This window comes from Piliocolobus tephrosceles, chromosome 16, assembly GCF_002776525.5.
Source record: "Piliocolobus tephrosceles isolate RC106 chromosome 16, ASM277652v3, whole genome shotgun sequence".
Lineage (NCBI taxonomy): Eukaryota > Metazoa > Chordata > Mammalia > Primates > Cercopithecidae > Piliocolobus > Piliocolobus tephrosceles.
The window spans coordinates 57,289,299-57,305,075 of NC_045449.1; the positions used below are offsets into that span (position 1 = coordinate 57,289,299).

At 47.0% G+C, this 15,777-nt stretch overlaps 1 protein-coding gene across 3 annotated transcripts in view; it reads left to right on the forward strand.

Annotated features, from left to right (window-relative positions):
• The window catches only part of TANC2 (tetratricopeptide repeat, ankyrin repeat and coiled-coil containing 2), a 469,283-nt gene extending 453,506 nt beyond the window's left edge, over nt 1-15,777 (forward strand). For 2 of the 3 annotated variants that reach the window (XM_026448069.2, XM_026448070.2), the window contains exons 22-26: nt 247-379; nt 1,794-1,885; nt 3,796-3,942; nt 6,427-6,527; nt 8,119-15,777. In XM_026448069.2, coding sequence (XP_026303854.1) covers nt 247-379; nt 1,794-1,885; nt 3,796-3,942; nt 6,427-6,527; nt 8,119-10,087 — 2,442 coding nt within the window. In that variant the 3' untranslated portion in view covers nt 10,088-15,777. The remainder of the gene's footprint in view (nt 1-246; nt 380-1,793; nt 1,886-3,795; nt 3,943-6,426; nt 6,528-8,118) is intronic. The other variant, XM_026448071.2, reaches the window with a different exon arrangement.

The following is a 15,777-nucleotide window of genomic DNA, read 5'->3' on the forward strand; positions in this document are numbered from 1 at the left end:
AGTTGAAAGTGGAGTGATGTATTGATGATTCCTGATACAGAGCTCTCACATCTATACTTGCTGGAAAGCAAGAATATTCAAAATGCTATTAAAGATCAAGAATATAGCTAAGGCCTGAAATACCATGGCGGCATAGCCTGGTTCAGGCCAGCAGTTGAAAAAGGGCAGGCAGCAGTCAGAGCCCTCAGTGGAACAGTGCTGAGCCATTACACCTGTCCTAACTGCTCTGCTTGATCCATGTCCTAGGTTCAGTTCCTGGTAGATCACGGAGCCATGATCGAGCACGTTGACTACAGTGGAATGCGCCCTTTGGATAGGGCAGTGGGGTGCCGGAACACTTCTGTTGTTGTCACTCTTCTGAAGAAAGGAGCCAAGATAGGTAGGAGAAGGGAAGAAGGTGTTGGCCATCTGTGCCCAGGGGCCAGACTGGTCCAGTGGTCTGGCTGCCCTGGGTATTTGGTGTGAGCATATATAGTTCCCCTTCCTCCCTGGCCCAATTATTGTCCAAGTGAACAGAGAGGCTCTTGGCCCAGAGAAAGCACCATGTGAGCCGTGGTCTGCAGTCCCCTGTGTCCAGAACCACATGGTTCTCTACCATGTCCCTTGTAGCCTTAGCCAGGAGGCTGCTCTGGCCTTAAGCACCTCTCAGCACTGCCTCTGTACCAGCCCCACCCTGTCAGCATCCTGGATCTCTGCACTGCCGTGAGCCTTTGCTTTCCCTTGCTCTGAATGTGCTTCAGACTCAAGTCCCTGCTGCCGCTGTCCCAGCTGCTCCCCAAGCCCACAGACCTGTAGACGAGGGTTGGCTGATATGCTGGCTTTGTGCTGCCTGCCTCTCACTGCTGCTTTTTCCTTCTTTTTTTTTTTTTTCACCTTCATCCATTTTTTTTTCCTCTCCTACAACTTTTTGTTTTCTCCTTTCTTTGAAGGTTGTCAGACGTTACCGAGTCGCCCACGAGGTATATTTCACCGCTGTCAGCATCAGGCGTGGTCTGATGGCTTGGTCAGCTTTGCCTTCTCCTCTTTGGTTTAGCCTGCATGAGTTCCCTACACCTCTAATCTTTTAATTTACTTCACCTTAAAAGAAGATTTTTTTTAATGACTGTTGTAGAGAATAACTTGAACTTTTGATAACTAACCTTGAAAAGCATAGTTTGTAAATAATTCAGGCATTTGTAAACTAATCAATGTAACCTTTTCTTTCTTTTTGTGGGTAAAGTCATCCTCAGTAATGTTGGTCTGTTTCACGTCTGATTGACATTCGAACTGTGCTCCTGCTTCAAAGTGAATCCCGGGGAGTCCTAGTGGGTACTTATCATTTAAGGGAAGCTTTAGAGTTATCAGTGGTTTCCCTTTTGCAAAGTACATATTTTAAAGTTAAGAGGCTAAACGTCTGGGGGTTTTGAGTCCCAAATCCAAAATAAATTACCCTCTTTGGACTTTTCAAATCCTGTGGTAATGTTTAATATAAATCCTTTCTCCCAATGTCCTTATTTAAAATAATTCCAGACTGAGCCATTGCCTGCCCACATGCAGCATGCAGGCTTTGCTGCCCTCATATGGGGCAGGCTCACATGGTTCCAATATTCTTATTTTAAGGTGAATACAAATCCAATGCAGCTTCTTGGCAGTGGGAGTTACTAAAATACTCCCAGGTCTAAAAGATGAGGTACTGATTGTGGAGCAAGTTGTTCTCTCAGCAGAAATTCCCCCAGGGTATTTTTTTCACCTAGCTTCCTACCACCCTTACATTGTATGAGTTTTTTACCCATCATGCATCCTGTACACTACAGGTCCAGCCACATGGGCGATGGCCACCTCCAAGCCAGACATCATGATCATCCTCTTGAGCAAGCTGATGGAAGAGGGGGACATGTTTTATAAGGTGAGGGGAGGGAGGGACACAGTTTCTTCAGAATGGCCACTCGCTGTTTTCCATGTATAGAATCTTCCAAAGTCTTGAAATCAATTCTCATCTTTTGTAATAGAGGCCAAGGGAAAATACTGTTCCTCAGTGATGGCCTCATATGTTGGGGATCCTGGGGTTCTGCCTTACCAAGAGAGCAAGGGTAGCCTATACTTGCCTGCAGCTGATCAACCTAAAGCCCTGGTTTCACCTGGTCACTAACCGGTGGTTATGTCGATTTCTACATGGAATCTATTAGGTAGGATCTGGAAACTCATGGGACGAGTAAAAGTAAAATTATGTAGTATAGCTATTTCCATTATGTTGATCCTAGCTTTCATATGTCATAATATATACATAGATTAAAAAGTACGTAACAATAGCTTATCAGCATCCTTGAATAAGATAAGGAAACCAAGACAAATAGTAAGATTTGTTTGAAATCATTCACTGAATGACAACAGTTACAAAAACTATGGAGTCTTTTTGTACTCACAATCCAAGCTGAAGGCTCCATACCCTGACACAAATAAACTCTGTGGTCTATTCCATGTCAAAGTCATCGCACTGTGTTGAGATCAGCTGGATTACCCGCCCCCAAAACTTCATACAAATCCAACCCAGTTTTTGGCAGCAGGCATCACTGACACTTCCCCAGGACTAAAAGTTAAGGAAAAATAGTTGTGAAGCATATTGTTCTCACCTGTGTCAGGAGTGTACAAGTTCCTAGGAGCAGAATTCTATCTTCTAAGTACCCTTTGAGTGAGTCATGGTAATCTAGGACTCTCAAGCTTTCAGGAAGCTTGAGCCCTGGCCCAACCTTGATTTTACGCAACTTCAAAGAAAGTCCTCATTACCCTAGATGTCATATTTATGGACTTCACAATGGCATTGCTTTCAGGTTATGTCCTGGTTATAGCATAACTTCTGGTATTCTGAGGCAAGAAGTCCTCTTAATGAAAATATGCAGTGCCATTATTGTTCCCCTCAGAATTCTACCTTGAAAGATTCCAAATCTCTCCTTCATGAATGGTGCTAAGGGAAAAGTAAAAGACTGGGATCCCTGTGGAGTTGTAAGTATAGAGAAGGAATAGAGTGGATAACGATCAGCCAAAGGGGTGGGAGACGCTGCCTGCATCTTTCTGGGCTCAGCTTATAGATTTTCAGATACAAAGTGAAAGAAAAGTTTAAGGTCACTATGGCCAGATCTCTAAATTGGTCATAGATTTACTTCATCTTGGATAATCCCTCCTGCAACATCAGATGGAATCACAAACTCTAAACTTCACTTCTCTACTGCCACCCTGCTCCATGCCTTTTCCGAAAATGGGGAACACTGATTGGTATTATTTTATGCCATGAGATTAGGGAAGCAACCACTAGACTGCTTTAGCTCCCACATCCTTCGTGAGCAAGAGAATGACTTCTAGAGGGCTGATCAGGTGGATTGTCAGACCAAAAAAAGAGTTCTCCAGACAAGCCAGAAGTTAAGGAAGAAGTAATAACTTTGGAGTGCTTGGGACTAGGAAGTCATATGTGTTCTGTGGAGATCAGTTCAAGCAAAAGGAACTTTGAAATGAGCATGATCAGCCTCTTTGGAATCCAGTTGGGAAGCCAGGGTCTAGGGCCTTCCATTTGCCAAGGCTTTGTCTCCCTGGCTTGTATCTTGGGTATCCCCTCAATCTTGCCTTTCCTGCCAGATGAGTTTCCTATAGAAAAGACTAGACCCTTCTGCCGTCACCATCAGGGCCAGAACTCCTCTCTAGGCTGATGTTTGGGAGGGTTCGCCCTTAGTAACAGCTGCTGAGAAGAGGAAGGGAGTGGGGACCACACTTCCTCAGCTGTTCCTCAGACCAACTGTGTGTTTCGCCATCTTGTGCTCCCATTAGAAAGGTAAAGTAAAGGAAGCTGCCCAGCGCTACCAGTACGCCCTGAAGAAGTTCCCTAGAGAAGGGTTTGGTGAGGACTTGAAAACTTTCCGGGAACTAAAGGTGTCTCTCCTCCTCAACCTCTCTCGGTGTCGCAGGAAAATGAACGTAAGTCCCTGTCACCCCAACTCCTTTCTGCAATCCTGGAAGCTGATAGCCCATGTCACTCATTAGCTTCTATCAGACCCCTGAAATCCTCCTCTGCCCCATTTGGAACTTGGTTGTCCTTCACAGAGCACTGACATTTGCAATTTGAAAGAAATAAGTCTAAGTATAATCTGTATCTCAAACTGTAAAGAAATTAATGCTGCAAGTACTTTGCAGCTTTCTAAATGTTCATAATTTCACTGAAAGTGATGAGAATACCATCTTTTCCCACCCCCATACCACCCAGTCAATGTTCTGGTCTTTGGGAAAATGTGAGAGCAGTGGTCACTAGAATTCCAGTTGCAATTAGATATGAATTGTAGTCATTACTCTCAGGTATAGTCACTTGTCATTTGAAGAAGGGCTAAGAGGAGGGCTCAGGACCATGGTCTTGAAGGTTTAACTTCTGAGGCTATTGAACTTTTTGCCTCTTTCCTCATCTTTGTATCCCAGCATGCCATGTCCCTTCTCATCCTAGAGGGAATCTCAGAACTCCCCCTGGACCTTGACCTCCCTGGTAGGCCACGGTCCTTCCTGCCTACTTTGCAGACCCATCTCAGATGCCCCCAGCCACTGCTCCCTCAGCCACTGCCCTTTAACATAAAGACACTCCAAGCCAAGAACCCTCTCTCAGGTTTTGGAAATAGCTAAGATTGCATCAGGAGTCTCTGACATCCACCAGCCTGAGGTCTCACAGTTCTTCAGGAGATAAACACAATCCAAGCCGTACAGACGTCATCGATCAATTAAAAACTCAGCTGGACGGAAGCAAGATTTAAACCTCATGGCCAGGGATCTTCCAGAAAGATGATTTGTGTGTGTAACCTTTAGATCATCCATTTCAGACCCTAAACCCTGACACTTGGAAGGAGCCTGAGATAAACCTGACTGTCTCAGAGAACACAGCCATGACCTTCAGAGGCAGAGTTGCCCCATGGTGCTGAGGGAAGTGGGGACGTGGAAGAGGCCCCGACGCCGGGAAGGGAGAGGGTGGTGGTCTCGGGAGACAGTGAGGCTTCCATGCCCACGGGGTCTCCTGTGAAATGAAAGGAACAGCACCAAGGCCTCCCCTGGCACCAGCCGAGGAGGATGAGGCAAAGCTCAGAAGTTGCTGCCAACCCACTGATCTCTTTTCCCTACCAAATAATAGACTTTTTTAAAATGCCCTCGTATTTTCAGGAATAATGATGGTCCCAAAAGAACAAATAAAAGGGTAAGGCTGGAAGCAGAGCAGGGATAGAAGGTAACCCATAAAAGCTGAAATTCTTTCTAGCTCCACATTTGTTCAGAAGCGGTTGTTAACCACCTCCTGGGCCAGTACTGTGCCAAGCACCAGACGTCTGCCTTCTTAGGTAGAGGATTTCCCACCAACTTTTTAACAATGTTTTTACCTATGCCCCAGGGCCTTTGTTCTGCCCAAGGCCTTGTTTTCTGCCTTAGGACTCATGACTATAACCAGAGGCTACCATGCTATACTGTGGCTTTGACACTAAAAGAAGGGGGAACCTTCCCTTTGAGCTTAGTATTTAAGGGAATACTAAAAACCGCAGACTGCCTAAGCGGCGCTGTTCCCCACCCCACCCCACCCCACGGTCTGTGTTCACAGCCCTGTGAGCATGTTCCTCACAGGGACGGCACAGACCTCAGTCACAGCCGGGGTCTTCTCTTGTTTTGTTTTGTTTTGTTTTTAATTTTAAGTGTTTCCTAAGTAAGGAACCAGTGAAGAAAAGGAACAGACCAGAGAAGCCTCTGTGAAATAGAAAGAAAACGATAATTAATGAGCACCTACTGTGTGCCAGGAACTGTGCAGGGCTTTTAAATATTGTATCACACTTGATACTACCTCTGGAGTAGGTATGGATGAGAAAATACATCATACACTCGGGGGTTATGAAGCTGGTCAGAGAATTGAACCCAAGTCTGTCTGACACCCCCTCTCCCTCTAGTCTCCGTAGTCAGTGCAGTTTCCTTTACAGACGTCATCTTCCTGGACTTTACAGGACACCGTCTCACCTGTCCCTTAGAAAGCCGAAGTGTAGTGCATGTAGCAGGAAGGTGTAGGGCTCAGACCAGGGTCCACGTGAGTTGTGGACGTGTGCATTTGCCTCCTACACGCGTGGATAACTTCAGGAGCTTTGCTGGAAAGGGTTGGTGTTTGACTTCCGGGCTGAGAACTGTATTAGAAAGGCAAAAAGGGAAAATTAAAACTATTTTAATATTCTGGGCAGCTAAAGTCCAGTGAGCAGTCGCAAGGCTACACAGGACAAAGGCAGAAGGAACTTGCAGTCCACAGGCCCCATGGCTAGAGCCATGTCAGGCACATCTAGCGTCCCAGGCTTTCCATCCATGAATGTCAAAAAATGTACAAATAATTTGTTTTATTCCCAAGTTGTCTATTTTTTATATCTCATCAATGACTCATTTGCACACCTATTGTAATGACAGGATTTTGGAATGGCGGAGGAATTTGCTACTAAGGCCCTGGAGCTGAAACCGAAATCTTATGAAGCTTACTATGCGAGAGCAAGGGCAAAACGCAGCAGCAGGTGAGGAGAGAGAGAGAGGGTGAAAGCAAGAGGTCTCTTTTCTGAAAATTTGGCCAAGGCAGCGTCGGCCACCCTGGGGCATATGTACCCAAATACATCTCTGTCCTTGAGAACTCTCAGGGCCAAGCTTTGGGGATGGCTCTGATAGCAAGCACAGCCCTCAGCTCGAGATCGGCAAATCTGCTGGGCTGTGGAGACCACGAATGTTTCACTTCGGGAGAAACACTTTTTCACTGGAGAATGGCAGCTTCTTCCAAGAAGCCTCTGCCGTATCTCAGGCACTTTCCAACCCCCAAAGCAGCTAGCATGAAGAGACAACGGTGACTTAAAGAAGTCACTTAAGCAGAGCATCCGACCACCCCTTTTAGAAGGGAAAGTAGGATGGTTCACTTAACATCACAGGTTCCTCTTCCTTCTCCCATAGGCGTTTGGGGAATCCCGGATTAGTCAGTCTTCCTTCTGGGGCTGTCCTCAAGTCTGGTGGCATCAGACCACCTTCCACCTAAACCATCACCCACCACACACACACACGGAGTCATGAGGTCCTTACTGTCAGGATGGAGAGGACCCAAGAGAACACCATTCCACATTGCTCGTGCCCATCTGCTGTAGTTTGGCCAGTGGGCAGAAAAGCTCCCAGAAGAACCTAGAACCTGCCATCAGTGATCTTTGTGTAACTTGTCACTGTCTCTTATGCCTCCTGCCCTCCTTCTCCCCAGCTGCATGGGAAAGAACTGCTTCAGGTTCACTGCTATGACCAGGGGCATATGGTCCTGACAATCACACCCAGGTTGAGGCTAGTGATGGTGGTGGCAGTGATCGCACTCTTATCTAGCTGGGGTAACAAAGTCCTCACAGAAACCTGACTCAAATTCTCCTTCCCTCTGGATCGTTCCTTTTTCACAAGGCCAGTTGCCCCTCTCAGGTGATATTAGTAGAGAAGACGAGAATGTCTCTGAGAGTTCATTTCTTCTTTTGTAAATTAGAGTCTCCTTGGAGTCAGCTCAGCTCCAGCCCTGAGTAGCCTAGTCAGCAAGCCTAATGCCTGCCCCGCTTTGATAGAGCAAATGGAGACACAGCAATTCTGAGAGATGAGGGTTAGAAAGGGCAGAGGACAGGGTTCTTGCCTAGAGTAGAACAGGCCTGAAATTTGGAGCTAAAATATTGAGAACATAAAGAAAAATTTCTGCTGGATCAGCAAGATTTTTAAATATGTAGTTATTTTTGTTCCTAAGCTACTTGACAGTGACCCTGTAAATGACAACCCCACCCAACTTCCATACTGCCTGGTGTGTGTTTGGGCACCAAAACAACTTCCTGAAGGGCCTGGCTGGACTGACACAATGGGGCATTTCTCTACTGTTCCCAGAGAGGCCAGAAGGAAGATGGAGGCTGAATGGGTTAGGGAATCATTCGGACTCTTCCAGAATGAGTCTACCTGTTTCCTTCCCTATAAATCCAACTAAACCGAAACACCCCAGACTCCCACAGATGCCACCACAGCTCTCTGAGATAGTGACCATGTTCTCAGCTCTTGGTGCTTTCTCTGGATTCAGAATAACTCCAGCTCCTGTGTTCACATTTTGTCAAGCAGACAGTTCGCAGCAGCCTTAGAGGACCTGAACGAGGCCATCAAGCTGTGTCCCAACAACCGTGAGATCCAGAGGCTTCTGCTGCGAGTGGAAGAAGAGTGTAGACAGATGCAGCAGCCGCAGCAGCCGCCGCCACCGCCGCCGCCACCGCAGCCTCAGCAACAGTTGCCGGAAGAAGCAGAACCTGAACCACAGCATGAAGACATATACTCTGTACAGGATATATTCGAGGAGGAGTACCTGGAACAGGATGTTGAAAATGTTTCCATTGGCCTCCAGACAGAGGCCCGGCCCAGCCAGGGGCTCCCAGTCATCCAGAGCCCACCCTCCTCTCCCCCGCCTCGGGACTCAGCCTACATCTCCAGCTCACCTCTTGGCTCTCATCAGGTTTTTGACTTCCGGTCCAGTAGTTCTGTAGGCTCTCCCACTAGACAGACCTATCAGTCCACCTCACCTGCCCTTTCTCCAACTCATCAGAACTCACATTACAGGCCTAGCCCACCACACACTTCCCCGGCCCATCAGGGAGGATCTTACCGTTTCAGCCCCCCTCCTGTGGGAGGACAGGGCAAAGAATATCCAAGCCCTCCCCCTTCCCCTCTCCGGAGAGGCCCTCAGTATCGGGCCAGCCCTCCAGCTGAAAGTATGAGTGTCTATAGATCCCAGTCTGGTTCACCCGTGCGCTATCAGCAGGAAACAAACATCAGTCAGCTTCCTGGCAGACCCAAATCTCCATTATCCAAAATGGCCCAGCGGCCCTACCAGATGCCTCAGCTCCCTGTGGCAGTTCCCCAGCAAGGGCTCAGGCTACAGCCTGCCAAGGCCCAGATTGTGAGAAGTAACCAGCCCAGCCCAGCCGTCCATTCAAGCACCGTCATCCCCACAGGAGCCTATGGCCAAGTAGCCCATTCAATGGCCAGTAAATACCAGTCTTCACAAGGAGACATAGGAGTCAGCCAGAGCCGGTTGGTTTATCAAGGGTCAATTGGGGGGATCGTAGGGGATGGGAGGCCGGTGCAGCACGTCCAAGCCAGCCTGAGTGCAGGTGCCATCTGTCAGCATGGAGGGTTGACCAAAGAGGACCTTCCACAGCGGCCTTCCTCAGCATACCGGGGTGGTGCAAGATACAGCCAGACGCCGCAGATCGGACGCAGCCAGTCAGCGTCCTATTACCCAGTCTGTCACTCAAAACTAGATCTGGAGCGCTCCTCCAGCCAACTAGGTTCCCCTGATGTATCACATTTAATCAGAAGACCTATTAGCGTCAATCCTAACGAAATCAAACCCCACCCACCAACTCCCAGGCCGTTGCTGCATTCCCAAAGTGTAGGCCTTCGCTTCTCTCCATCTAGCAATAGTATCTCCTCCACCTCCAACCTAACTCCAACCTTCCGGCCATCTTCTTCCATCCAGCAAATGGAGATCCCACTGAAACCCGCATATGAGAGGTCATGTGACGAGCTGTCGCCAGTGTCTCCAACTCAAGGAGGTTACCCCAGTGAGCCCACCCGATCCAGGACCACACCGTTCATGGGGATCATAGACAAAACAGCACGGACTCAGCAGTACCCCCACCTCCACCAGCAGAATCGGACCTGGGCGGTGTCATCTGTGGACACTGTCCTCAGTCCCACGTCTCCAGGCAACCTGCCACAGCCTGAGTCCTTCAGTCCACCGTCATCCATCAGCAACATTGCCTTTTATAACAAAACCAACAATGCACAGAATGGCCATTTGCTGGAGGACGATTATTACAGCCCCCATGGGTTGCTGGCTAATGGGTCTCGTGGAGACCTCTTGGAGCGAGTCAGCCAGGCCTCCTCCTATCCCGATGTGAAGGTAGCTCGGACTCTACCTGTGGCTCAGGCATACCAGGACAACCTGTACAGGCAGCTGTCCCGAGACTCTCGGCAAGGGCAGACATCCCCTATCAAACCAAAGAGACCATTTGTGGAGTCTAATGTTTAAAAGACGTTTTGTTGGAGTGAGACCCATATGTTTTCACTGCACATTTTCAGGCTTGGTTTCCACATTTGAGGTAGCTCCCTGGCTTAATTTCTCATGTAGTTTCTGTGTGGTGTTCAGAGGTGGCAGCCCACATGCTGAAATCCTTTGCATGCAGCCGACTGGGAAGCGGCCTCCCGGGAGCCAGGACTTCAGTTTCTCTTGTCTGTGCCCAGCCACATGCTCTCTCCCTCTCTTCAGATGCCAACGAGGAGATTTTCGTGCCGTGTGCTTTAACCCAGGGAGATCAGACACACTGGTCAGCTTTTTCCAGGAGACAATCACTTTCACTGATGTTCTTGTTGTGTAATTGTCTTTTTCCTTTTTTAAAAAATAAGGTGTTCTTGTTCGTTTTCTTCTAGAAACTTTAGAAAGAGTGTGATGCCCCTTTGCCTTTGCATTCTTAGCCAGTGTCACCCACACAGCCAGCTGCAGCGCACTCTTATGCTGTGGCCCCTCCCCAGACCGCCAGCGCCCTGCAGCCGCCAGGTCTACAGTGTACATTAGGATTACTGCTGGTCTTCCTAGGGAGGTAAAAGGATCAAAGAGAGAGAAGAAATAAATGCTAAATTGGAAGAAAACCCCAATATAATTATGTAAAATGTCACTACATTGATTTTCCAAGAGGCATCATAGGAACATGTAAAAAACAATCAGCCCTTTAAATATTGCAGTCAGCCAAGGAAATTAGATGAGAATTGTGGCTATTAAGAGAATTCACTGAGAGTTATTCTTTAGGTTTTTAGCCAACAACCACTAAAAGCTGCTGCTTTTCCAGGGTAGGGGAAGGAATGAATACATAGAAAAACAAAAAAGATTGTTCTAAATTCTCAGTGAAAGGCGATAGGAAGTCTGTTCTGGAGACATCTACTTTTTAGATCCTGATACATCACTGAATGTCATACTCCACGAAAAGGAAACGCTTCCCGAAGGCTGGCTGGTGTGACAATCCCGTTAGTTGGATCTTCACCTACGGCCAGATTTTGTTCTAGTGGCCCTCTTTCTGTAAACCCAGATGGTGTCATACAGAAACCGGTTCTTTTAGAAGCAGATTGGAATCTCTCGGGACCATAAGACTGAGTCCCAATATTTCCACCCAGGGTCCCGCCTGTTGTTGTCTACTTTCGAGATCTATAGTTCAATTATCTATTATTACAGGAACCGTTTCTTTTCTTTTTCTAGAAGTATTTATGGGAGTGTGATATTTTAAAGTCAGACACAGCAAAAAGTGTTTTAGGGTGAAGAAAGATCCCTTTTAGCCCTGTTTTGTAGCCCTGGGTGGGGGCATGAGATAGACAGCAAGCTTCTGGTCTGGTCACTGTGCACATCTTCTAGGTCTTGTGGTCATTTGGTAGGCTGACCTTCGAGTGAGTGAGGCCACCATTGAGTGGATAGCAAGAATATTGGAAGCAAAGCCTTGGCACAGGCCTGGCACTAGCTGTACGTGAGCTCTTACAACTAAACAATTCAACCCAACAAACTAAGCAACTGAAACAAAACAAAGGAGCATTTGTTCTCTGTTACTAGGAACCATTCTGCTCTGTTAGGGAAGGGCTGCAGGAAGGGCAGTTTCCTGAATAAAAATCTGGCTGTGACCAGACCCATGTGTCATAATAAGTGCCCTCTGAAGGGATCATTAAGACACAGGGAACATGAACCTGAGATCAGAAGCATTTCTTTACTAATTTAGATTCTGCCAAATAGATGGACCTCTCCACCCCCAAACCTAAAACAGGCCAGGACTTGTCTCTTTGTGCTGGAAGCAATTAGTGGGACTAACTCAAGCCCTGGCCTCTTTCCACCCTCCCTGATACCTGAGGACTACCTTCTCAGCTAGCCCAGGGTGGGCATCAGCATCCTCTCTCCATCTCTGTAGCCCTCTCTCTCACATCAGGAAGATGAAGCGTGTAGCTCTGGCGGCAGCCTCTAGCCAGCAGCCCAGTGGCCTCTCAGATCACTTTTTGGCCAGATCTTGGCACTGCCGGCCTCTTTGCATCTTACTCCTTACAACCGCCTCTCGCTGAGGAGCCACTGCATTTGGAAGAATTTCTCAGTGTCTGTTAGAAAAGTGCTTCTGCTCATTTCAAACGCCACACATCCACCCGCACTCACCTGTCCAGGAGAGTGAGCAGGTCCTGTAGCTTTACAAATACACCACTGATGCCACTTCTCCCCAGGTCTCTCAGTTTTCCAGGACAGAAAGGAGATTTAGGGCCTATACCCTATTCAGCAAAACACTTAAAATGTCAGCAGTCAAAATGCAATTCTTTTTGGCCATGATAAGAGGGAGTAGATGTCACTGCTGCATGCCAGTCGTTTTTGACTAGAATATGCCAACCAGAGCTTGTTGGAGCAGGAGACGTTTTTCCTTACAAGCAGACTGCCTGTGCCCTGTTTGCTACTTCACTGCCATGGAACGATCCGAGTACTGTATTTCAGAGCTGCCCCTTCCCCAGCAACAAACACTCGCTGAGTCTGTGCCTGGCTTCAGGTGGGAGGAAATGTTTTACTCAAGTCATACCACCCTGAAATGGAGGACGGAGGTGACAAACTTCAGCTTAATGGGTTTCTCACCAAGTTCTATGTTCCATTGGCCCAGGATTCTTGCACTAATGGGTTTCTATCACATCATGTCTATAAATGGGTGCACTTTACTGTTTGAGTTTGTAACTGAAGTACTGGGTATTTAAGTGTGAGTAATGTCTTCATTAGAAAATAGCAGAACTGCTCTTGTCTTTTAGTGTATTTTTCAAGAAAAAAATAAGGAAAGGAAAGACATCAAGCAGTGGATTACAACATTTACAGCACAAGAAATAACTTGTATATAAGCATCAAAAAGATTAAGAATTTTTTAATATGAAAAACATTTGCAGTGATTTTAAAGTGCTTTTCCAGCAATGTTCTTAGGGACTCCTGAGACACGGTTACTTTTATCTACTGGATCAGTAAGGCACACAATTAACAATTAACAATTAATGTTTATTTACAAAGTAAAGGGAAAACCTGTGTAACATGAGAATTTGGCATGACAAAATGGAGACCATTTTGTATCTGCTGTTATGTCTTGTCCGGGTTGCAGACGTGCACTATTAAAGTCCCAAGTTAATAGAGCACAAACCCTTCTCGCTCTTCCCCCATGTGCCCCTCTTTTTAGATGTGTATAACTTAAACTCGATGGCTCAGGAAAATTCCATTAATTAGAATCATGTACAGTACCCCAGGTCGTTGTCCAGATATACAAGTTTGCTCATGTAGTTAAGCCTGGATTATTAAACACTTTTCCGAAATTATTGTAAACAGAACAGCTTAGAGAAAGGTATTCTCAGTCCTTATATTGTATAGTAGTTTATGAACCCCTCTCTAAATATTGGTATTTTTATATTCCAGAGATGTACCCAATAGAAAAATGAAAAATTAATCAGTATCTAATTTAATATCCATAAGTATTTTTCCTTAGATTTTAGTCATGTACAGTGGGCTATGTGGACGTCACTTGTGCTTCACCATAGTTTACCACTAGGTGTCACTGTGGCTCTGCACTGTGCTTGTTGTGTAGCAAAGAACCGCGGTATCCCCTCGGGGGAGAGGAGCTGCTTCCAGGGCAACAGGCAGGCAGGCTCAGAGGTTCAGGAGAAGGGAACAGAGGCCTGGAAGGGGTCTTCGTGCATCTGTGCCAGTTGTGCAAGACGAACTCTTTGAACACTACATACTTTGGACTTCAGCCAGGCAGAGGCTGGGAGAAGGTTGCCCAGAGCTCCCTTGCTCTGGTAGAGGGATAGGTGCGTGGAGAAGCCCCTTCTTCCCCATGAGCCTCCCTCCTCTCAGTTCCTCTCAGCCTCCAGCTTTTATAACTCCAGAAACATCACAGTTGGGGGGTTTGATTCAGAGATAGTTATTTTTCTACTGCAGAAATGCCTTGGACAAAACCAGTGCTCACTGAATCTTTGCCACAAAATGGAACAGGCTATCCCGGGGGGCAAGAGGTGCCTGCCCCTGTGCCCAGCCTCCTCTTGATGCTCCCAGTGCCCAGCAGCCTCGCCCATCCTGCCTGTCTGTTCCTGGGCTGTCCATTTCTCAAGAAACCGACCTGCAAAGGCAGCTGGCCGCTGCCTCCACACCGAGGGCTGCGCGGTCCTGCTGCTTGCTCACTGGGAGGTGCAGCTCTTTCTCCTCTTCCTCTAGGAATTCCAGACCAACCATCTACCATGACTAACAACAATGAACAAAGGGCTTAGGGGTAAGAGCTACCTACAAAGACGTGTCATGGAACCCTTCACCATGCAATGCCTTGAACTCAGCTCTGGCTGCTCCCAAGAAAAGGTGGCTGGCTGGGGGCCTGGACACAAGCACAATGGGGCTGGTGGAGCCACTGTGCAGAGCTACTTGAATAATCACTGGGTTTTCATCAACTCCTTTTGTCATACAGACCACTCAAGGGCTGAAGTGTTGGTAACCTTCATTTCGGTGTCCAAAGCCTCACAGCAGCTGAGCCACCCTGAGATGCTTGTGGCCACATGGTGGCTACAGTCAGAGCTTTGAAAGTCACTACCAAATGAACGCATAATTGGACACCAAAAATCAAGTGTTACTTTCATGTTTCCTCACCCCTATCATCTCATTGCCTCCTGCTGACTCTGATATCGACGCTGAGCTGACTTGCCAGGCTGCCGCTGGATGCATAGAGATCAGGCCAGTGCTGCGCTCATTTTTCCAGATAGACCTACTCTGTGGAACGGAAGTGCCCTAGCTGCTTTGTTTTTGTAGCACTTGCTGGCTGAATTTTTCTTTTGCTAATCGCTGACCAGAAAGTCTGGTTAGAGGGGGCTCAACTCAATCCCTTTGGTCCCCAGAGCCAGACAAGAGTTAATTCTGGAAAATTCAGTACTTGAATGTACCTGCCTTACTGCATACCAATTTACTTGGGGAGGGGGGGAGGGGAAGTTAGAGATGCCGGCTCCAGATCTCCACTTCATTCCCAGGTGATGTTGGAAATCCTGTAAGTTACACTTCCTGTGCTGGTTTTGTTTTGTTTTTTGTTTCCTTTGGCTGATTCCTGCTGAGTGAGGCCAGTTCCTCATCAGGCTCAGGGCAGGTGCCATTTTCAGGCGTGGCCTCCTTTCCATCTAGCACAGCATCTTTGTCTCTGTTCTGTCTCCTCCAAATCCAAGATGATTTTAATTAGTACAGACATGTACAGTCTACAATTAAAGAGTGATTTGTACTAATATGATTTTGATTCTTCCTCCTCTTTGCTGTCCTTTCAAGACACTTGCTGGAAAAAGCTTTAATGCACTTAGTTTTCCCTTAGGTTTTCTATGACTCCGATGTAAAGGACTTTCTCTGTACAGTATATTACCCAATGCATGTTTGTTCTCTCCCGATACAGTGAACACCACACAGTTGTGAAGCCGTGCAGTGGGGGTGCCCACACCCTGCAGAGGCATCGACCCCTGTGTATAAGGAAAGACATTTTCCTTTGCTGTACTTGCTTGAGCAGTTTTATTGTCTGTACATGTGAGCTGTGTGAGATAGATGTGAAAAGTTCAAATGAATGCATTTTCCTGCCCCATGTATACAGATTGTCATCTGTACAATGAACTGTATGTATGAAAGCAAATGTACTTATTTATAAATGGCTAACACTTGGAAAACCA